The sequence below is a fragment of the Lissotriton vulgaris genome, chromosome 7, assembly GCF_964263255.1.
Source record: "Lissotriton vulgaris chromosome 7, aLisVul1.2, whole genome shotgun sequence".
NCBI classification, from domain to species: Eukaryota; Metazoa; Chordata; class Amphibia; order Caudata; family Salamandridae; genus Lissotriton; species Lissotriton vulgaris.
In genome coordinates this window covers 775840175-775864664 of record NC_141695.1, presented here as the reverse complement: position 1 = coordinate 775864664, position 24490 = coordinate 775840175, and the positions used below count along the sequence as shown (strand labels likewise).

The 24490-nt window shown below is 44.8% G+C and overlaps 1 protein-coding gene across 2 annotated transcripts in view; it reads left to right on the top strand.

Moving 5' to 3' along the window:
* Window positions 1–24490, top strand: part of BAHCC1 (BAH domain and coiled-coil containing 1) — a 332705-nt gene that overhangs the window by 243723 nt on the left and 64492 nt on the right. For both annotated transcript variants that reach the window (XM_086931009.1, XM_086931008.1), the window contains exons 12-14: window positions 5848–6044; window positions 10020–10150; window positions 10774–10902. In XM_086931009.1, the coding sequence (XP_086787135.1) occupies window positions 5848–6044; window positions 10020–10150; window positions 10774–10902 (457 nt within the window). The remainder of the gene's footprint in view (window positions 1–5847; window positions 6045–10019; window positions 10151–10773; window positions 10903–24490) is intronic.

Sequence of the window (24490 nt, the reverse complement as noted above, 5' to 3'; positions counted from 1 at the left end):
AACGGCACGAGGCTGCTCCCACTGACGGCACAAGGCTGGTCCCACTGACGGCACGAGGCTGGTCCCTCTGACGGCATGAGGATGCTTCTACTGACATCACAAGGCTGTTCCCTCTGACTGCCTGAGGCTGCTCCCACTGACGGCACTTGGCTGTTCCCACTGACGGCATGTGGCTGTTCCCACTGACGGGGCATGGCTGCTTCCACTGACGGCATGAGGTTGCTTCCACTAACAACACAAGGCTGCTCCCACTGACGGCACAAGGCTGCTCCCACTGATGGCACAAGGCTGCTCCCATTATCAACACAAGGCTGCTCCCACTGACAGCACAAGGCTGCTTCCTTTGATGGCACAAGGCTGCTCTCACTAATGGTACGAGGCTGCCCCCACTGATGGCACGAGGCTGCTCCCACTAACGGCACACTAGCCTGATCACACTGATTGCACAAGACTGCTCCCACTAACGGCACAAGGCTGCTCCCACTAACGGCACGAGGCTGCTCCCACTAACGGCACGAGGCTGCTCCCACTAACAGCATGAGGCTGCTCCCACTAACAGCATGAGGCTGCTCCCACTAACAGCCTGAGGCTGCTCCCACTAACAGTATGAGGCTACTAACACTAACGGCACACAAGGCTGCTCTCACTGAGTTCACGAGGCGGCTCCCACTAACGGCACAAGGCTGCCCCCACTAACGGCACAAGGCTGCTCCCACTAACGGCACAAGGCTACTCCCACTAACGGCACGAGGCTGCTCCCACTAACGGCACGAGGCTGCTCCCACTAACGGCACGAGGCTGCTCCCACTAACGGCATGAGGCTGCTCCCACTAATGGCATGAGGCTGCTCCCACTAATGGCATGAGGCTGCTCCGGCTGCTCCCACTGACCGCACGAGGATGCTCCCACTGACTGAACGAGGATGCTCCCACTAACGGCACGAGGCTGCTCCCACTAACAGCCTGAGGCTGCTCCCACTAACGGCATGAGGCTGCTAACACTAACGGCACACAAGGCTGCTCTCACTGAGTTCACGAGGCTGCTCCCACTAACGGCACAAGGCTGCTCCCACTGATGGCACGAGGCTGCTTCCACTGACGGCACGAGGCTGCTCCCACTGACGGCACGAGGCTGCTCCCACTAACGGCACAAGGCTGCTCCCACTAACGGCACAAGGCTGCTCCTACTGACGGCACGAGGCTGCTCCCACTAACGGCTCAAGGCTGCTCCCACAAACGGCACAAGGCTGCTCCCACTGATTTCACGAGGCTGCTCCCACTAACGGCACAAGGCTGCTCCCACTAACGGCACAAGGCTGCTCCCACTAACGGCACAAGGCTGCTCCCACTGACGGCACAAGGCTGCTCCCAGTAACGGCTCAAGGCTGCTCCCACAAACGGCACGAGGATGCTCCCACTGATGGCACGAGGTGGCTCCCACTAATGGCACAAGGCTACTCTTACTAACGGCACAAGGCTGCTCCCACTGACAGCAGGAGGCTGCTCCCACTGACGGCACGAGGCTGCTTACACAGATCGTAGAGGCTGCTCCCACTGATGGCACGAGGCTGCTTCCACTGACGGCACGAGGCTGCTTCCACTGACGGCACGAGGCTGCTTACACAGATCGTAGAGGCTCCATTCTCCAACTGTATGAGACTGTTCCCTCTGAGCGGGTGTGGCAACTCCCAATGACTGCACAGGACTGCTCCCACACACTAACTGTGGCTCCTCAAACATTGAGAAAACCAAACTATCTTTAGATATTTGTCCTCTGAAGCGCTTGGCACTCTAACCTGCTTGGAAAGATGTGAATCTCGAGGTTTTGGAGATCACTCTGAAACAGCAAGTTGGGAACTTAAGATGGTCTCAAAAGATTGAGGAGTGTCACTTCGGCAGCCTCATGACTGCTGTAAACTGGGTCGAGTGCAGAGGACTGAGCCTGTCTGTGCTGCTGCAGGGACCCCTCTGTTGCTGCCTGAAGGATGTCTTCCAATCGGTGTCTTACATGCACTCCACTGTCCACCGGTGGGGAGATGCAGCCCACAATGCACATACACATTGTAACAACCCTGCAACTTGCCTTCAAACGTTTTGAACAGTCCATGGTGGTACCCAATGGCATACTGCTTCTGTGCATAATCATTTCTGAAAACAGCCATAAATATGTAAAAAAGAAAACTGGTCTCTGCCAAACTTTAAACAGAATCAGGAAAAAAATCCTGTAGGCAGAGGTGGTCTGAGCTCTCAGTAAGTAGTCTGCCTAGGAAGCGGGAAAAGAAGCACGATGAGGAGATTCCACTGGAAACCCACGTGCATATGCTGGCCATTGAGATGTTGCTGGGGAGGCGAGGGTTCCAGTGTTTCAGCACAGGCATTTTATACAAATCTGATGCTCTTGAAGATGTTGCATCCGATGGCCCACTTGCGTCAAACCATAGCAAGAGCTCTGAGCCCATCCCGCGACCACCCCTGACCGCGTCCCCTGCCCCCAGCGCTGCTTTCAGCTGAAGTAATTACACCTGCAGGACTTGCACATAAAGTCGCAATCTAATAAGAGCCTCACACCGTGGCCCTTGAGAACTGATAATTGCTAATCCCACCCTTTGTCCACCCGCCCAATGTGGAGAGGAGGAAAACTGACTTCTTTGGTCTGTATTCGAATACACAAATGCCCCAGAGGGGGAGGGCAATTGAAGGCCTCTGTGCACTTATGAATAAGCTGGAAACAATGCATCAGGGTTGGCGGGACCAGGAGTCCTTTCTTTCCCTAACCGGGACTCCATCGTCCCATGCTTTGCGTAGCTCATTCGGAGCAGCAGGGGTAAACTTTAGTTCCAGACCCTTTTCCCTCAATAGAGAGGGCCCTCCTTGTTGAGTTTCCCATTGACCGGCAATGAATGAGGTAATGCTGCGAAGGGATACAGCTTGAATAGTTGGGATGCGCAACCTCAGAACCTGATGGAGCAAGCTCGGGGATCTCCCCAGAGCCCATTGATCCTGCGGATGCGTTTTATCCAAGAGGTGATGTAACCCATATAGAAATTCAAGAAGGGCAGCCCGAGCTGACATCATATCCCCGGCCTCTCCTCCCACTGACATCATTAGCTAGGATTAGACTGGTATTATGTTTTCTTTCCCCACAGAGCAAGCTACCGTGGTTAATATTTAATTGCAAATGGACCCCGCAGTTCATCTCTGCATGGAGACCCTTTCGTCCAGCCATTTTTTGCCTCCTGGACTCGCATACTCAGAACACCCTCTGATGGAACCCGCAGACCTGTGACTCATTCTGTGCATCCCTTTGGGTGACCAGTTGTGAAATTTCCAGATTTCTCCACAAACTAATCCTTTATCGCTCATATAAAGTTGATATAAGTCAAAACGTTACTGTAACTTACAATAAACTAGGTACAAAGCATTTCTAGTGTCCTTGCAGTAGTGTAATCCAGAAACCTAATGAAGGAGGGACATCAAAATCTCAACTGCTAGACTGCGAGCACTTTGTGGACTCCAGATATGAAGGCAGGGGTGGACAAGAGGAGGAATTTGTAGTCAATGAAAAGCAGGGGATGCAGAATGTCGAGGGAGTGATGGAGCAAGAACTATCGTTCAATAATGCAACTAGATGTCCTGTTAGTGGAGGAAGACGTTACGGTGCAGCAGGACTTTTTGACGCGTCAGCACAGTCCTGCTTCCGGATCGTCAATGCCGTGCGTCTTCAATGAAGGTGCCTTACTGCCTCACTACCAACACCCTGCTTCCAAGTCGTCAATGCCGTGCTTCTTCAATGCCAGTGCTTTACTTCCTCACTACCAACACCCTGCTTCCGGGTCGTTATTGCCATGCTTCTTCAATGCCAGTGCTCTACTTCCTCACTGTCAACACCCTGCTTCCGGGTCGTCAATGCCGTGCTTCTTCAGTGCCAGCGCCTTACATCCTCACTGTCAATACCCTGCTTCCGGGTTGTCAATGCCGTGCTTCTTCAATGCCAGTGCCTTACTTCCTCATTGCCTACACCCTGCTTCCGGATCGTCATTGCCATGCCTCTTCAATGCGAGTGCTCTACTTCCTCACTGTCAACACCCTGCTTCCGGGTCGTTAATGCCGTGCTTCTTCAGTGCTAGTGGCTTTCATCCTCCCTGTCCTCACCCTGCTTCCTGATCGTCAATGCCGTGCTTCTTCAGTGCCAGTGTGGCTTACTTCCTCACTGTCAACACCCTGCTTCCGGGTCGTCAGTGCCAGTGCCTTACTTCCTCACTGTCAACACTCTGCTTCCGGGTCGTCAGTGCCGTGCTTCTTCAGTGCCAGTGCCTTACTTCCTCACTGTCAACACCCTGCTTCTGTTTTCTTGACACTGTCAGTCGCAGAATACAGCAAGTGCCTTGTTAGTTCACGCACCAAGCACAGGTCTGTTCCAGATCGCGATGGTTCACCTTGTTTCCTTATCGACGAGAGCTCTGAATGGCATTAGAGATTTGCTTCTAGAGGCACCGGTACTGATGCAGGAAGAGAAAGAATGTGCATATTGCTGACTTTCGGCCTGAAGATCTCCCATCCTCCAACCCTGGACAAAGAGGGCCCGCTGCAATTTCTATCTGGTTATTGACACTATAAACTCCGGTTTAATGACCTGTGATTATTGTGAGAATATGAAATGTTCTACATGGACCGCAGCATTGATTGAATTGAACTGCCCAGTGAGCAGCCTGCCGTCCGGGTGCCAAACAGAGTCTTTTTTTACTTTCTAATCTGAGAAAGTATACACTGGCTGGCGGGCCTTCCCTGGGTTGTGCTGCCTCATGTGTCATTCAGCTTGGACAAAATGTATTTCATGTATGCATTGATTTTCAGGATGGTGTGTGAAGTGTGAGGAATCGTGGGTTCTTTTCAACGTCACAGTTAATTGATACTTTCCACACATTGACGTTCACATTCTTAATTTTTACTGCAAAACAATATGGCATTTCCAAGCCATCCTATTAGATAGTGGAATCAACACAGTATGTAAACCGATAAAAGGAGCATTGTTCAAGGTAAGTCACGTGTGTTCTCTATAGCATGAGTAAGTCGCTTTCATCCACCTAGAAGCAGTTCCAGACGTTGCAAATAATCAAGGATGCTATAAAGAGTAGCCTGATATGGAATATACTCAGTCACATTGGAGATTGTGAGCTGGGTGGGAGTGCACAGAGGCATTCAGATGTATTCCTAGTTTACACACATAATTCCATACAATGCCAATGACCTAGTTGCACACTTGCTGTACCACCCTAGGTCCCTGTTTATATTTAAGGTTTACACTGGCTGGCAACCAGCTCTTACTCCCAATTAGGATTCATTTGTTTTTTACAAAAAAGTGTTTATTCTTCTCCGAATAATTTAGCCGTATATCTTGGGGGAAACCAGAAATCTTAAATCGCCCACTGTCCTGTGCTGTTTTCTGATTTGCATTCTGGGAAAAAGCGAAGCTACAAAGACCAGATTGCAGTGTTTAAATACAGAAAGAATAGCCAGTTCACAGCTTTCATTTAACAGCTTGGCATTACTGAAACGACTTTTGCTATTGCATGCACCTCATTTCCTCCATGAATGGGGGTGCAGAGCCTTCTGCTACCAACAACAGTTCCTGCATTTCTTTCATCTGATTCCAGGGTGTTGATGCTCAGCCTTGTCTGACCACAGAATTTAGGTTTACTGTGTATGTTTATGTGGACCAGTACAGTATATGAAGCAACGCTTCATAGTAAAACAAGCGCGTTGGCTCATCACTCACACTCACTCTCAGCCTCTGCTGAATCTGCCTCCCTCCTTGCTTACCAGCTCTCCTTTTTTCTTCCCATCATAGGTGACCGAGAAGATCTGGTGGCCTTGAACCTTCAGAGTTTAGCCACCATTGCAGCTGCCTGGTCCTTGGTAGAAACTAACAGTGTGGACATTGGGCCGCCTGAGATCAGGCTCCTGAGCCACCAGTGCTGTGCTGCCTCCACCCCGCTAGTGCGCCCTCCACGCAGGAAGTTCACATGGGTCCCTAAAGTCAAACCGGTAAGCTAATGCAAGTAGTCAAGCTGCCAGCTGCTGCTGTAATAATGGTCTGAAAGACACAGGGATGAGAGTGTAGTGCAATGGGAGACAGAGGGAAGGGGAGTGTGTGTGTAGTGAGGCAGTAAAGAGGCTAGAATGTGTCAAGAGACATTGGAATGGCTAGGCAAATGCTCTGTGTGATGCTAGGAGACTCACTGGAGAACACTGGTTAGAAGCAGTGATCCATTGGTAGACTCAAGAAAGAGGCAGCGATGCAGCGCGGAAGAGTGGTATGGGATTGGATAATTTCTTTAGTGCTTTCATACCTGCAGTCAAAGTCCCAAAGTACTCTGCAGACCGGGGGCCATTGGTTCTGATTCTGTGGTGCATGGATGTTAGAGACGGTGTCATTGGTTAGAGCTGAGTCCTGGTCTTGTGCGTGATGCTGTGAGTACTCGCCAAACTTGACAGTGAAATATGATTGAATGTAAGGTTTGTGGTGGAACGCAAGGAATCGTGAGGATAGGCTCATAAGCAGCATATACAAACGAGCTGAGGTTGTCTCTTTAGGGGTAGGTCAGCCTTAGATGATGGAAAGAGACAGGATGTCATGGCTCGTCTGAATTGCAAATGATTCTGGCAGTTTAGTCCTTAGTGTGCATGTCTGTCTGTCCTGAGAAGCAGCCACTGCATAAGCATGCTTTTATGGAAAGTGAAATTTATCGGCAGTATTACAGTAGAAGCACGTTTTTTTTTAAAATAATAAAATTCTTTCTCTTCTGTCAACAATGAAGTTATTTCCTTTTTTTTTTTACAAGAGTTTTTCCATAAACAATGATGATTATGTCTTGTGAATACCTTTGTCATTCTGTGCACATTTTATAAATTTATAAATTCATGTTGAAAATAAATGTGTCTACAATTATATATTTAAAAAAAGAAAGTGAAATATTGGCATGATTATTGTTAGTCCACAGATAGTGATGATGAAATACTAATTCAGAAGTAAGACCGGTTTAGTGGGGGTTCTTTGTTTGAAAAGGCACCGAGGAAAGGACTGTTGTAATGAGAACATTGGAGGCAAGGTAGAAATGAATTGGGTGACAACGAAGGAGGAGAACTTCATGGGAGATATGAGTGAGTCAAGAGGGGGTTTAGGGGGCTCTAGATAGGACGAGTATGACAGTGGAGGGGGAAATGGGGCACAGGGCAATCTGTAGGGTGAGAAGAGGGAGCAATAGACATTCCTCCTGGGGACAGCGGTGGGGATGTATTGAGAGACACTGGAAGGATGGGAATGCACTGGGTGAAACACAAAAGACAAGCAATATTCTCCTAGGAGAGAATCGGGAGACAGTGGAGATTGGCTGTTATTCATTACACACCCCTTGGGAAAAGGTCCTACAGGGAGCCATAAGTAGAACAGTTGAGGATTTAACCCAGTCGGCTGTAAGAACCAGGAAAATACTGCACTTCCATCAGCTTCCATGTAACAACCGGTCGACATGAAGGATACGCGTTCCAAAAGAGAAGAAGGTGTAAGGGTCGCGTTTGAAGAGCAGAAGAATGTGAAGGGGTCGAGTTGGAAGAGCAGAAGAAGGTGTGAGGGTCGCGTTAAAAGAGCAGAAGGTGTAAGCGTTGCGTTGGAAGAGCAGAAGAAGGTGTGAGGGTTGCGTTGGAAGAGCAGAAGAAGGTGTAAGCATTGCTTTGGAAGAGCAGAAGAAGGTGTGAGGGTTGCGTTGGAAGAGCAGAAGAAGGTGTAAGGGTCGCGTTTGAAGAGCAGAAGAAGGTGTAGGGGTCGAGTTGGAAGAGCAGAAGAAGGTGTGAGGGTCGCGTTAAAAGAGCAGAAGGTGTAAGCGTTGCGTTGGAAGAGCAGAAGAAGGTGTAAGGGTCGCGTTTGAAGAGCAGAAGAAGGTGTAGGGGTCGAGTTGGAAGAGCAGAAGAAGGTGTGAGGGTCGCCTTAAAAGAGCAGAAGGTGTAAGCGTTGCGTTGGAAGAGCTGGAGAAGGTGTGAGGGTCGCATTGGAAGAGCAGAAGAAGGTGTGAGGGTTGCGTTGGAAGAGCAGAAGAAGGTGTAAGCGTTGCTTTGGACGAGCAGAAGAAGGTGTGCAGCGTGAATATGCTCACAGCTCATCCTTCTGTGATGTATAAAAGTGTGTAACTACTTTCATGTAGAGAATAGATTCAATACTGTTTCTGTTGACGAAACTGGACAGTCGGTGTACAAGGTATCGTCAACGATTCTCTAAAACATAAAGATATACAGGATACAAATGCAGTTACACAATAAAAAAGTTACCAAAGCAGACTATTAAGAAGGTAAAAATGTACCACGTGCATGGTAACCAGCTCGAGGAATGCACACTGCAACCTCAGGATGATGAACCTGCAGAAGTGCTTACGAAAAGAAGGTCTGGGACATAAAGTGAGTCCTAAGTGGTGAGTGGAGAACTGCAAACTCATGATTAGCAGAGGACAGTCGGGAAGAAGTGTATTTCACCATCAGAACCCAGAAACAGTCTTCACACATCTTGTTGCCTAGTGTGAGATTCCCATATCAGATGATTTGCACACAGTAGACACAACAGAAAGGTGCCAGACGTACACATTGCAGTTCAAGACCAGTGCCAACTGAGGGAAATGACGAAGCCATAATAATGTGGGCAACTCCAACAACAACTAGAAATAGATTGACTCCTATGTTCCGCCCATTTAGTCGGATTCACATGCAAGGACAGAAGTTCATGAAATGTTAGGAAATTGAATAACAGACCTGCACAATATGGAAGAAAAGAGCAGAGAGAGAGAAGTCAAATGTATTATGTGCATTGGGGCATATAAAGGGAGACTTTAAGTCAAAGTTAGGAGACCCATAAAAAAGGGACACTCTCGGCACCAGAAAGGATCTATTTCAAAATGACACTCGCAGTTACCATTTGCAGGATTTGCATAACAATCTGCCTAATGAATTTTATTTGAGCACTTCGCATTTTGCAACCCCCTGTGAATGGCTGCGAATGCAGGGAGGATTGGCTGCTGGGGGGCGCCGTCCCACAATCCCCGCAGTTGGTTTTTCCAAACAGGAAGCATATTTTTGAAAGCAGCCTTTGTTCATTAATGAGACATATGCTTCTTTAAAAAAATGTTTCTCATCGGAGACCCTTTGGGAGCAGAGTTAGAAGTAGTAATGCATTGCGAGACGTTGAATGGAGCTTTAAAGTAATGAGCGCCAGCGCAGAGTGTTGGAAGGCACCACAAGGCAGTGGGTCAACCAGCAATGCATTAGGAGACAGTGGGAGAAGCAGGGATGTGTTGAGAGCCAGCAGGAGGGCACAAAACGTTTCCAAAAATATCTTCCTCTTATTAGCTCCAGTGGGGCGATATTGTTAGCAATGTTTAGGATACATTATGTCTGTCAGACAATATTCTGCTACCCTAGCGAAGTGGTACCACATCATGAGTGGTGGAAGTATGTGTTGTGTTGTTATGTTAGAAGCTTATAAAGCGCCTGGTTACTCCATTCGAAGTATCTCCGCACTAGATTCCTACTTAGAGCATCACAGAAACCCACCAGCACTAACTAATGTCCTGAAGAACCATGTCTTCAGTTTTAGTAAGGCATTATTTCGTGGCAGGAGAAGCAGTCCTGCATGGAATAGACTCTGGGAGAAGCAGTGAAATAACATGAGCCTGAAGGTGAAGCATAATGTAGTATGAGACTGGTGGAAGGCGTAAGCCTTTACGAAACAGTAATATAATACTTGATAGTGACAGAAGCACTGATGCATTATGAGACTGCTGGAAAAGCAGTGATCTATTATAACTTTGTGGGAGAAGCATTAATGTATGATGAGGCTATGGTAGAGGATACTACAGTTGAGTAGCAATGCTTCATACTGAGGATGCTCTGGTTAGACCAGGATCTTTGGGAGAACTAATGGATGAAGTTCATAAGCAGAGGATTCACCAGTACTAACACCTTGTGCGTTCCCTGCAGGTCTGTCCGCTGAAGGCTGCCATTGATGAACTGGATACAGAGGAGGTCGAAATAAGGATGAGGCTAGCAGAACTCCAGAGACGATACAAGGAGAAGCAGCGCGAGCTGGTGAAACTGCAGCGGCGGCACGAGTGAGTGGGCATGCTCACTATTGGATAGTTCACATGAGATTGCTATGGTCATTGAGGCATGCAGAGATACCGAATTTCCTCTGTTGATCAATCAGAATGCAGCACCTTAAAAATTCCGTTGAGGGTATAATAAATGTTTACACTGCATTTTCCCCTCCTGCATATGTTTACTCCATCCCTGGCCTAAGCATGTATTGTCCTATTTTGCCTCTCTACTCAATCTTGAAGATCTACCACGTACAGTATGTTTAATGTTTGGTGCTTTTGTTATTGGTTTCATGTAATTTGAAATGAAGCTACATGCAGAGCTGTGAGGCTGCCTCTGTTGGAGCTACAGAGCTTGCTATGTTATGTAATAGTGACTTGTAAAGTGCATGGCTACCTTGTTAGGTTTCCAGCACTGGCCTTCTCACCAACACAAATGCTCAGACTGTTCCAACAGCTGTAGTGTTCCATCAGCTGTACTCCAAACAGCTTGCAGCGATTGGAGAAGGCAGCACCAGTGGCTGCAGCACTGAGCGGGGACTGACAGCATAGGGTTAGACATCTAGCCTTCCCTGTGGCATGTTCTACTGGTTCCAGATCTTCCCACTAAACGTCCATGTTTTTCTTCCATTCGCCAGGCGGGAAGAGAGTTCCCGCAGTCCAGCACGCCGCGGCCCCGGCAGGCCCCGGAAGCGGAAGCACAGCTGCACCATGTCGTCCATCCGGCAAGTGACTCCTCAGTCCAAGTTCGATGCCAAGAAAGCCAAGTGAGTTGGTGTGACCTATCATAGTCATGTTTATCCGCTTTGTCTCATTGGGAGTATTCTGTGTCTGAAATCTGGTTTGGGTATATTCTGTCTTCTCTTTATGTGTACCTTTGTGAGCTAACCACAATGTTCTTTGTTTGAAGTTATGCAGTTTGTTGAGAATACTGTTTGTCACACCTAGGGAAGAGGTGTGGCGCCACGGCCAGGGCGACTGACTCTGGAAGCTGGGGATCATGGTTGGATCCCCAGCTCCGGCGGCAGGGGTCTGCCCAGCACCATGCGACTCTGGGCAATAGCTCGCTTAATCTTCCCAACGGCCCCCAGCGCCTTGAGACCCCTTCGGGGTGATTTGTGCGCTATACAAGTACTGGATTTTACCTGCGTTCATCTATTCATTCATGATGACCTCCCCTCCTCGGCCCAAAGCTCTGTCCTACGTAACCACTGTGCATAAAGTGGCACAGTGTTCCTATATCCAGAGCTTATGAATACAGAGAATAAAACTACACTATTGTGCCTGGTTATTGGACTTATTTAAGCTCTAAGAGGAAGTTTAGTTTGTGGTGTGATTCTTATAAATATAATTATTTTATTGATTTGATATACTGACTAGGTAGACTTTCTTAAGCTTTAAAATGTTCATTCATGAGGGTATGTGTGTGCGTCTTTCAGTCTCTTGTGAGTCTCATGATTCTTGAGGTATTTTGTATTCCTATGTTACTTTTGTGTAAGTGTGAATTTTAAAGCACAAATCTATTGTAAGTTTCGAGCTTGGCTGCAACTACTCAACTGCATAGTTAATGATGTTATGGGATTTTATTTAAACACAGCAGTCCTAGGTTTGTCTACCCAACTTGATTATTCCAGTGTTATTACTAGTACATGGACTGTTATGATTCATGAAAACACCTTTAATAGTAATAACAATTATTATGTATATAACATGTAGCTATCCTGACGCCTACAAAAATAATGCTACCCTTTATTTTTAGTGTTGCTAAGCTCTCTGATACCACGACTGCCCTATGCTCTGGAAATGTTAAACCTCGGCGGTTTGCAAATTTTACGTAAGATTTGCTTTTGTGTATTCATGCAAAATTATGTTCATAGTATGCATAAGTTCAGAAAATTAAAAACTGCCATTTAGCATTATATTTCAGCTGAAAATGCATCCTCCCGACCATTTGCGTGAGGGGACACATTTCACACTAAAAACAGTGTGAAAAACACAAGTGCTGTGAACATAAGCCACTCGCATTCTGGTCACTCGTGCTGTTCCGATGGTCCCACGCTAACATTTTGTCACATACTAACATGGCATATTGGCTCGATTTTTGGAATTTTAGGTAATTGGTGTAGTGCAGAAATCATAAAATTATGCGAGATTACGCCAACATAACAGAAATTGCACGTGGGCTTAATAAATCCATGAATGGCATGTGAAATTCTGGGCCAGTAGGGACATTATGCAGTATCTATCACCTGTGAAATTTCTGCATAGATTCTCCCTCCCACTGTATGTGGGGAAAAAAATGACTGAAACACATGCTGTGCATTATCCTACATCATCCACTAGATGGCAGGATAATGCCCAGGATGTGCTTTTAGAACATATCTGAAGTTGAAATTACAGTTACAGGAAGGTAACTCGTGTTTAAGGTAAATCTGTAAGAGTTTTGTTTATGAAAGCATTATTAGATCATCTGAAGGTATAAGTATAATGCACCGTTAGCAACAAGCACCCTGGCACAGAGGCAAAAAAGTGGGACGCTTTTGGGGAGACAAAGTGAACTGTAAAAAAGAAAAAAAAGAAAACAAACTGCAAAAACAGCATTCACAATATAACTGATTAGCAATAATCGTCTGGTTCATACTTTGACAAACAGCTAGCTTTATTCTCCACGTGTTGTTTTCGAATGGAACCATCTTTTGTCTGTTTTCTGAATGGGTATCCTACATCGCTTTATATTTTACTGTTGGGGGATGAATGTTTAGATATGCTCTGCTTGGTGCATGTGGGTCTCTGTGGTTTTATCTGTCTACCTCTGACATGGTTGTTTGTGTGTGTGTCTGTATATGTGATATATGTATAATACATTTGATTCTACAATACCTATATAAGCGCCTGTCTCTAATTTCTTTATAATTGGCAAATCATGACGCACCCAGTTATGGATTATAAAAAAAAAGTCAGAGCTCGACTGTATAAGTTACAGCTGTGTGCTCTCACCCCCGTTCCTGTATAAGTTATTGCAGTTGAGTTTTGATGTCACATTTCCTCAATTCCTGCTGCCTAAGCTAGCAGCAGAGGTAAAAGGCAAGTCAGGTTGCAAGCATAATTAAAGCAGCTGTTTAAAGAAACAAACAACTAAGCATTGCTTTTCTTTCATCAGCTGTATTTCAATGGCAAGGAGAAAATAATTTTTTGTTATATTCCTTAAATAGTTACAGAAAAGATAAAGTTAGAATCTTTCTGCATGTTTCTACAAATTCGAGCTATTGTAGTTATTTTTTAAACTGACTTGTATTGAACTGTTTCTAGTATCTTTTTGCAAGAAATATCTAACAGGTTTTTGATGTGTTTAATTTTGCGTTAAAAGTTTTATTTTTATTCTTCATGTCTTCAAACATGCTTTCTCTTTCACATTATGTACCTAGGTTTTAAGTGGTTTGTGGGAAAGGTAATGATGTGACCATGTATTATATAGGATAAAGTACCCCCTGGCGTACATGATAAGGATTTTGCAAGTCACCTCAGAGTTCCATAAACTTATAGTTTTTAAAGAGCATCCTTCTGTAATCCATTTAGCTTAATGCAATCGTAGGCGAGGTCTACCAATAAATACCGTGCACGTATTATCAGCAATTTTTTTTCCAAAAAGCTGAATTCCAGGTCGACACCCTATTTGTAAACGTATATATATATATATACACATATATATGACTGTACGAAGGGTCTGGTACATTTCTACCATTTTCCCTGCCCGGTCGACATTTGGACTAAGAGGCTAGAAAGTTATGGGGACCTGAGGAACATGGACTCACCTTCAACAAAGTAAACCCCCCCCCCCCCGTGCCCGATATTCCAGTATTCCAGTGCTCATTGAGCATGGACTCCGCCTTTGGTACTCACCACCTAGATGCATTCTGGAAGCTGCAGTCATCAGACATTGGACTGCAGCTGTGAGCAATCTTCAAGGAGGAGTCAGCTGACTTCCCCACCTAGGGGGAGGATCGCAGCAGCACAAAAGGAGGGTGTTGGTGATTTCCAAGTAAGAAGGTCGTCTGATGAAGGCACACTCCACGCGAAATGCATTATGCCCTGCTGGTCCAATTAAGAGCTTCTCAAGGATTCCCCTGTGTGGCCTCTGCCTTCTTCTACTCGGAGGAGGTTTGTGTGGAGATATATATATATATATATATATATATATATATATATATATATATATATATATATATATATATACCAAAAAACGTTTTCCCCACAGGTAATTACAACGCGGTTGTTACAATGACCTTGTTGTCATTCCACATACCATTACTCCGCAAGTCGGAACAACAACTTGCGGAGGGGGGGGTAGGTGTTGGATTTAAAATCCAACACCTTCCCTACTGACCGCACAGACTGGAGTTGGAATGATAAATTATACTATTCCAACATCCAGCGCAACCCCCCTCCGCAAGTCGTTGTTACAACTTGCATGGTATGTGGAATTACAACGTGGTCATTGTAACAACCGCGTTGTAATTCCCTGCGGGTAAAAAGAATGCGTGATAATGAAGCATATTCATATATTTTATATATATATATATATATATATATATATATATATATATATTACCTACTGGCGATAGCCAGTAGGTATATATAGTTAGGATTTTTTTCCTATGGGACTTTTGAAAATTCTATGTCTAATAACTTTGGCGTTTGTGGACGGAATCGGCTGAAATTTTCAGGAAAATGGCACATTTTGTTTCTGAGCAGCTCCTGAAAATTTGGGGGGGGTTCGTCAAGGGGGGGCCGAGAAAAAAGGGGGGTCCCAAAACGCGTTTTTCCCATGTTAATTTCCATAGGGCGGTTGGACTCACTTTTAGCCCGAACGGCTGAATGGATTTCCACGAAACTTGGCAAAATTGTAGGGACTGTTAGCCCGATGTGCCTTTGCTAGGTCTCAATATATGTGCTTCAGTGGATTTTGAGAAATTAACGTTTAAATCAAGATATATATCTGTAACAGCGCTCCGGGCAGCTATCCGGTTAGCGAACCTTTCGCGTATCGGAACTTTGCAAAGCGAAGCTGATTGGCTCTCCGGTGTCTGTCAACATTCTAAACAGTCCGGTGCGGCCGCCATCTTGTCTCTCAGTAGGATCGAGAGACAAGAGGAGGCCAAAACAAAGGGGGAAATGAAGGAAAGGGGGCAAGGTAGACCCCTCCTGACCCCCTAGGATTGATGAGGGGGATATTATAGAGCCACGCCGGGCCCAAAAAAAAAAAAAAAAAAAAATCCGATTTTTTCGCCGTAGAGACGCGTCTTGGTAAGCGAACCGGGCAGCTAACTGGGCAGCTAACCGGGAAGCTAACCGGCAGTGTAACGGGAGTCTGAGGAGTAGCTGATTGGCTGTCAACATTGTAAACAGTCCGGAGCGGCCGCCATCTTGTCTCTCGGTAGGATCAAGAGACAAGAGGAGACCAAAACAAAGGGGGAAATGAAGGAAAGAGGGCAAGGTAGACCCCTTCTGACCCCATAGGATTGATGAGGGGGATATTATAAAACCACGCGGGGCCCAAAAAAAAAAAAATCCTGAGGAGTAGCTGATTGGCTGTCAACATTGTAAACAGTCCAGAGCGGCCGCCATCTTGTCTCTCTGTAGGATCGAGAGACAAGAGGTGGAAAAAAAAAGGTGTAAATGAATGAAAGGGGTAAGGCAGACCCCTCCTGAACCCCTAGGATTGATGAGGGGGCTATTAAAGTTCCCTGCGGGGCAAAAGAAAAAAAAATTGCGATTTTTGGCTGTAAAGGTGCTTCCTTGTACGTTAACCGGGCAGCTAACCGGCAGCGTAACGGGAGTCCGACATATTGTGTTTTTTGAACGTTTGTGATATGTGCACGTGTGGATTTTGTCTAATTAAGGTTAAAAAAATATATATATATCTTTAAGCGTGTTCTGGCGCGCTTACGTTTTGGGTTTGGTTTGCGCTGCAGAGACGATACGTCACGGTTATGCGATGCATCATGAGGCGTCTCACGGGCTACGTGATACGTCACTTAATAAAGAATATATTTTACAGCTATAGATATTAGCTTTTAAAAAACCAATGAAATTCACAGAAAAAACCATAGGTTATAGACCATATATAGTTAGGAATTTGCATTTACAAAACCTTGAAAATTCACTGAAAAAACCATAGGTTATAGACCATATATAGTTAGGGATTAGCATTTAAAAAACCTTATTTTATTTGCACAAAACCATTGAAATTCCATATATAGTTAGTTGCACTAACTATATATCGCGGACCCGCAATCCACTGCTAATGATGTCACATATTACATCATTCATGACATGGTCAGTGACATCACTGATGACATCACTGATGACATCTCAAATGACATCACTGATGACATCACTGATGACATCTCAAATGACATCACTGATGACATCACTGACATCTCATTTGACATTACTGATTACATCACTGATGATATCATTTATGTGATAATACATCTTCAGACTCTAATATAACCTTAGATACACTCAGTGTAAACAGGCACTCACAGACTGTCACACATCCATGGAGTTACTCACACACCTAGTCAGTCATGCAAAGAATCAATCACATCTCCATTTCCTCAACTATACAGTTATACACACCTTACTTATTCAAACATATAGTAACACATATTTACTCTCTTATACAATCCTTGATACAAGTTCACAATGATTCATACAGCCACTCACACATTCACTGGCTCTTATGTTCAGTTATTTATATATGTCAACTCTCACATGGAGTGTGTTTTACATATGTACTTACTTTGACATGTAGCACTGAGATATCCATTCACTCACCAATATACTCATGCACACAGTCAACTGTCCATACAGCTGTTTCTACATGCACTTTTGAACCCATACACCTAGGGAATCAACTGCTCACACATCTATGCACAGAGTTATACACCTCCCAGCCACCCACACACATACTCAGTCTCCCATACAAATACTTGGGCAACCATCAATAACCCATATAGTTACTGATATAGCTACTGATTTAAACATGCAGCAGTTTACAGAACAACATAAATAATGATTGCCAAATTAAGACACTTTAATCACTAACCCATACACTCAGTGAGACACATTTAATCATTCTCTCATACAGTCAGTCATGCACCTACTAAATCCTTCATCCAGACACTTATACATCCACTCATTCTTCAATATGTAAGACATATTTTAACTTTACAGAAACATACAGTCACTGGGTGTTGTCATCAGTGATGTCATCAGTGATGTCATCAGTGATGTCATTTGAGATGTCATCAGTGATGTCATCAGTGATGTCACTGACCATGTCATGAATGATGTAATATGTGACATCATTAGCAGTGGATTGCGGGTCCGCGATATATAGTTAGTGCAACTAACTATATATGGAATTTCAATGGTTTTGTGCAAATAAAATAAGGTTTTTTAAATGCTAATCCCTAACTATATATGGTCTATAACCTATGGTTTTTTCAGTGAATTTTCAAGGTTTTGTAAATGCAAATTCCTAACTATATATGGTCTATAACCTATGGTTTTTTCTGTGAATATATATATATATATATCCACAGCCTTGGCTCCAAACTCGTAGTCCAATGGCGCTCTTATCACCGGTGCTGACTACAAAGCAGAGCCCCGCTTTCATATAATCCACAAATCTATCCACTGATAGAGCAAGTCAGCACTCAACAAAGGATTTGTTTCCCAAATTTTCAAGATTTATTTTCAGATTGCAGCATTCTTCGCACAACACCCTGTTGGTGCTGTGTTGTGCGAAGAATGCTGCAATCTGAAAATAAATCTTGAAAATTTGGGAAACAAATCCTTTGTTGAGTGCTGACTTGCTCTATCAGTGGATAGATTTGTGGATTATATATATATATATATATATATATATATATATATATATATATATATATGTGTGTGTGTGTGCATATATATATATATATCACACAACATTCTTCCACGAAAGAATCAGAGGCCACAGGGGGGTTCAGGGACAAACTTGCCGTTTATTTCAATGGTCCCAGCGACGGCAAATGCATTTCGGCATTTCTGCCTTCTTCAGCGCCTCACACTGTTATGAGTCTCTCCCTAATGAACACCTCCTGTGTGAAATACTGGCAGGCACTTGTGTTCCCTCCCCCTGATGCATTCAACACACCAATGGCAGTCCGTGTTGAATATACTGAACTCCATGTCCCAGCATGCACAGTCTTCAGCATTGCAAGGTAGGTGGCGTGGGGGAGTTGGAGAAACAATAGGTTAGTGCCCTTTCCAGGAGGGTCGGGAGTTCGTAGATCAGAGAAACTCACGGTGTCTGTCCCGGGTCCCCTGTAACAGCAGCATCCAGTTCTCCCAGGCAGGTTTGAAGAGCAGGGGCAGTCACATGTGAGACTTCACGCCCCCTCGAGATGAAATATCTCCGTCTGCTCCCCTCGAGTCTGAGATTTCTGGCGGACTCTGGAACTGTCGATCCCTCGACCTTGGAAACTGCGAGCAGCAGGTTTACCAGTTATATATATATATATATACATATAGTGAACAAGGCGGCAACGCCGAAACGCGTCTAAGCAGATTCTGAGTGAATAAATCGAGTTTGGATTCAGATTCATGGTGTCAGCGCCTTCTTCTTATTGGATAAGTTTGGCAAGACTTGATATATATATATATATATATATATATATATATATATATATATATATATATATATATATATATATATATATATATTGCAACACGTTCCAACTTAATGTAGTCGAAAGGACGGCAAGCACTCAGGTATCCGATTTAATAAATTATTAATTGCAAACCCCCCTCACCCCAGACAGACGCGTTTCGCTATACCAGCTTCGTCAGTGTCAGTTTGTGTTCAAAATCAGTCGCCATTTAAACCCCACCGGTCATTGCTCTGTTAATCGAAATAGAAGATGGTAAAAATTATGAAAACGGTGGCCATCTTTAAATATATGTATCACCCAAAAAAATATATATATATATATAATTATATATACATTTTTGCACTCGAGTCCATGTTTTTTTCATATATGTGTCAATTCACTGGTGCTGTCGGGTAGTTGGTACCTGCTTCTCACCGCCCATCGACCGTGAATAGGACCCCACCCTTCCTGTCTCTCATGCCACGAACCCGCATCGCCGTCCACCCTTGTCAGTCGTGGCAAATACCCTCGATATACCTCACTTTGTGGAGACGGCTCCCTTGGGATGTATTTCCTAGATGGGTTTGCAGCCGCCAGCAGAATGTTTATTATATACAGCTGTCATCCACAGCTCTTGTGCTGTCCTGTGTCTCAATTTCCAGTCTCAAGACTTCTATCACTTCCTTTCTCTGTCTTTCTCTGTCGGTTTTCTGTCTGAGATTTTCTCTTTCTTTCTCTTCGTCTTTTTTCTGTCTCTGATTCTCTATTTCTCTGTGCCTTTATGTTCTCCTCTTTCTCTCTCTGTCTCTCTCTCTCTGCTTTTCTTTTTCTTGCAGCCTCTCTCACTGTCCAGCTTTCTCTCTCAATGTCAGTGTGTAAGTCCATAATTGTGCGGTAAACACAGCAGTCACAGAATCTTCTAAATCCAATGACCCTCACCATTTTTCAATTACCAATTTATTAAAGGAGATTTAAACGAAGCTTAAACATTATATATAATTCCAATCAAATCCCAGTGCCAACTTTACTTTTTAGTAAACTGCTTTTTCAAGCTAACTTTCCCAAACTTAATATATACCATTTAAAATACACAATGGGTACCATGCGTACCTAATATGGCCCTACATTGCCATCTTAGGGTTCCTGTGACATTTATAAACCACTCTGCCTCGTCACCTTGTGGTTCATGATATTACTAGAACCCCCTCATGGCAATATCGGGCCACATTACTCAGTTACATGCTATGTTCTCTCTCTCTGATTTTCCCTTTCTTGCCGCCTCTCTCACTGGCCAGTTCTCTCTCTCATCGTCTCGCTGTCTTCCTCCCTCTCTTTCGCTCGTTTGTCTCTGATTTCTGCATTTCCCACCTCGACCATATCTGTCTCTCTTTTCGAACCCTGGACCTGTTTTTCAGTGCTCCTCTCTCGGTGCCTCTCTAAGTCACTTCTCCAGCCTCAGTCCGTCTCTCTCTTCTCTGTGATTCTTCCCCCTCCCTCTAGTTCAGGTTTTCAGTATTTCTCTCCATCTTTCTCTCTGGCTTCCGCTGTTCCCCTATTCTTCTCTCGTCGTCACTCTCGTTCCCTCACTCATCTTCATACCTGTCCATTTTATTTCCCTCTCTTCATCCTTTCCGCTTATCTCCACGTTTCATTGTTTTCCTCTTTTCCTCACTCTTTTCATTTTCCCCTCCAATTTTCCTCCTTCCTTTCCCAGTTCATCCTTACTGCTAACCCTTCACCCCAACTAATTCTCCTCCCACCTATCTTCGTTCTCGTTATCACTTTCTCTCATACTTACTCATCTCTCACTCTCCTCACTACAGCACTGCCTCTCTGTCCCCCATCGTCTCTCCCACTCTCACTTTCTTTTCGCAGTCTCTTAAAATCTCTAATGCTCCTTTTTCTTCTCACTTCCTTCCCACACCCACACACCTGTACTCTAATCTATTGAATTAACTCCCCACACACTCTTTTTGTATCCCTCTCCTGTTTTCTCCTCACCCTCTGGCTTCTCTCTACCCCAGCCCTTCTCCCTCGCTCACTTTTAAAGTTCCCCGCGAGCCTTCTCTTTGGCTGCGGCCAGTGCCTCGCAGCACCCCTTCTCGGCGCTCTCTGGAGCCGCCGTCACACCGCTGTGCGGCTCATGGCTGCCGGCGCAGCCTTATTACCCATTAGCCGCCTGGCGCAGTCATTCTTGCACTCATGGGCCACGTATAATTGTCCGTCTCGGCTACAAATTGCCTCTCCCCGCAGGCCCATTCGCATAAATCCTGCAAGCTCGTCCAAACCTGCTCCAGAGTGCGCGAGCGCGCCGCACGCGCGCCGAGAGCCAATAATGGGTAAATCTCCACTAAATGCTTCCTTCAATTAAGGCAGGGAAAAAAATAATAATCTCCCGGTTTTATGTCACAAAACATTAGCAAATGCAGAATCATTTGGGGGGAGCGGAATGGGGGGTCTTTTGGCAGGGACGCCGTGTTACATCATGACGCCAGAATGCAGGCTCGTGAGGCGGGATTTGCACAGCCATTCAGAAAGATCTCCTGACGTTTAAGGACCGGAAGGTGGTAGGGTGAATCCAACATGTCGTCACTTCCGGCATCTTTACCCATTAGCTGGATAATGTGTTTTTACAGTGCACAGTGCGAGTGAGTACCCACCTCTCGAATGCACGAAAAGGAGCGGCAGTTGTGACGCCAAATTTGTGGGAAGTGGTGTGGGAGGAAGTGTGTACGGGGAAAGACCGAGGACCACAAAGCAGGCAGAGGTTTAGCTGAAAAACAGAGCGACGATGGGAAAGATGCTGACCGACTGAAAAGATTCAGAAGAGGTGCCAACTACTTCCTGTCCAGTGACTGCTGTGCAATTAGAAAACATTTTAATCGAATACATAATATCGCATATCACTTCTTAGTGAAGATGTCCAATAAGTAGACTAATGTGTGAGCTTTTGTTTTTTTACCAAAATTTCTTACACATTTGCCGGGCAGTGCTCTCTTGCTATGATTTCAACTCTATTGTTTTCATAAACGTTACTGTTTGCTACTTGGACCACCAGCTGAGTTTTGAAGTGATTTCCTTATCAGCAGATAAGCGGTGCCCACCCACGTTCGATAGATTTAGGCAATTGTTTTATTTCACTTTGCCTTCTTTTCTTTTTCTTCATTTTCACATATAAGAAGACCTTGAAATACACGTCTTCGGGATGTGCACTGTACAAAACATAATCTCTTGGGTTTGATTTATTAAACTATAATGACATCGTTTTGAAATTTCGAGAGACTTTATCATATTTTTACGCATTTGCCACAAGATTTCTTCAAAAAATGAAGGTGTTCCTATCGTTAAGTGGTGTGGGACACCTCAGTTCCTTCCTTTTTTTTAACTTCAGTGAACCTGCAAAAAAATGCTTGCCCGTTTATTTAATTTTTGATGAATATTAGTGCTCAATCTAGTAACCAGCAGCCCAGTGCTGCTGCTGTTTGCCAGGATGTCACATGTAAAGGTCAGGCGGGCTGTACTTTGAGTATCACTGCTCTGTGGAATAACAAATCTATTTCATCCCACAATGGTCACTTACAATACAGTCTTTTTTGAATGATTTTGATTGAGCCCCCTATTGTACAGGCAAAAAATTATTGTCAACTATTGACATATGAGGAGACAACTTGAAATGTGCTGGTTTCGGGGTATCTGGAACTAAGCCATTCTTAAATTGTTGCACCGTTCAGCTATTCAAATTTACGTTTTTATCCTTGGTGTGCGAAGGGAAACGGGACATAATGCTGATATATTGCATTATTCTCCACTCTTGTGCACTTTAATGGTAAGCTGCATATTGATTCCATATAATATCAGAAACTCTTTGAAAACCTACGTCACGCTCTCACCCAAGCTAAAGACAACTTCAACGGATTCTGTACATTAATAGCTGGAGCACCTTGTGCCTGCCCGGAAGTAGACTATAGATAGCCTCTTCTTTCCCTCCACTATCCTTCTCAATCCAAATAACTGACTAACCTATCCACCACTCAAATTACTTTCATTTTTTCACTATTGTAATTCCCCACTAATCCTTTATGGGTTTCGGAGTAGTGTGCTACTCGCTGAAAAAGTGCTCTGGCTCCTCGTCAGGGGTAGTAAGCGCTATATAAATGCAATTACAATACAATACAGGCACCTCATTGTGTTGTCTAAAGCAACAACTTAAAACCCGCTAATAGCACGGTTGGTTCCACATTTAACCAGAGTGTCACGTCCCCCATATAAGGGTCCTTTTTCGGCATTTTCAACTGGGAAATGGAACACCGTACTTTTTAAAAAGTTCATCCTTCTGTATTCCATGTTGCTTGAAACATTATTACGAGATATCTACCAATTAATGCCTTGCACTTATTATCAGCTACATGTTTTCAAGAGAATCGTGTTCCGAGTGCGCTGATTCAATACATTCACCCATCTGAGTACATTTTAAAATCTTGTTCACATTTGCCCTTCTTTAAGTGAATATTTCGTAGTCATAAGTTTATTGTTCCAGAAGTAGCACTCTAAACTCCTGTTTCTAAGCCCTCCCTCCCATGTTTTTGATCCGTCCGTGGAACCTCCGTATAACATTGTGTTTTTTATTTTGTATATTTTGTACTTAGTATACAGCTAAAAACTCTGTTTGGACAATGATGAGTTTACTGTCAGTCATTGTAGGATACAGGGGGTCTCTTTGCCTTTATCCCCTGTGCTGTCGTTGCTGGTGGGTGCAAGGGCTTAATTCCCATGGGGTCCTCACTTCCCAAGGGCCTTTCCTGCAGGAGGCCAAATGAGGAGGGCAGCTAGGGGCAGATGGGCAGCTAGACCCACGTTGCCCTACATTTGGCGCCCCAGCAAGGGCAGCACATAGGCATTGAGACTGCTTTAGACAGAGCATGGACGGCACTACAGGGCCCCGGATGTGCATAAGATGCTCTGCTATGGGCGCATAATGTGGGGCTCATGGGTGCCTTGCGGTCCGAGAGCAGCCCGCAGTGGCAATGCATGCTGGGTAGTGCATGCCCCCTGAGCTGCCCTGCCCCACGCGCAGGATGTGCACTTGGGTTCTTCAGCAGTACTTAGCCACTGACGGCCATCCATCAGCACTGAGTTAACCCTGCCTTAAAAGCTTCCGTAAATAGACCTTCACTCCAGCAGGGAAATCACTTGAAGGTGGAAGGTGGCGGAGAGGCTAAAGTGCTCTTAGCATCACCCCCTGAGGTATAGCTCTGGACCCCCAGGCTTAATGCATCCCAAGAACCCCGCTTAATTACTTAGTCACTGCATGCTATGCTGAGTGTCCGGCCAGAACCACACACTTATATCGTGTCCACACATGGCTGCCTTAGTGGGCGAAACACATGCTGCAGAGAATTATTTTCTTTGTTATGTTACTGACATCATACAGTTCTGCCAATGGGCACAGGTTTAAAAACTAAGCAAGATGGTTTACGGAAAGAATGTGTCTGCTGCGGGTGTCTCAGTGTTGGTTTCATGTACGAATCCTGATAAGTCAGGTCAGCCTCAGCTATTCATCCTTTCTAGGTCGATATCAGGTGCACCATTGCAATTATTCATGCATTGACCTACTAGTAGCTAACTTATGAAATGACATATATCTGAGCAAGCGGGG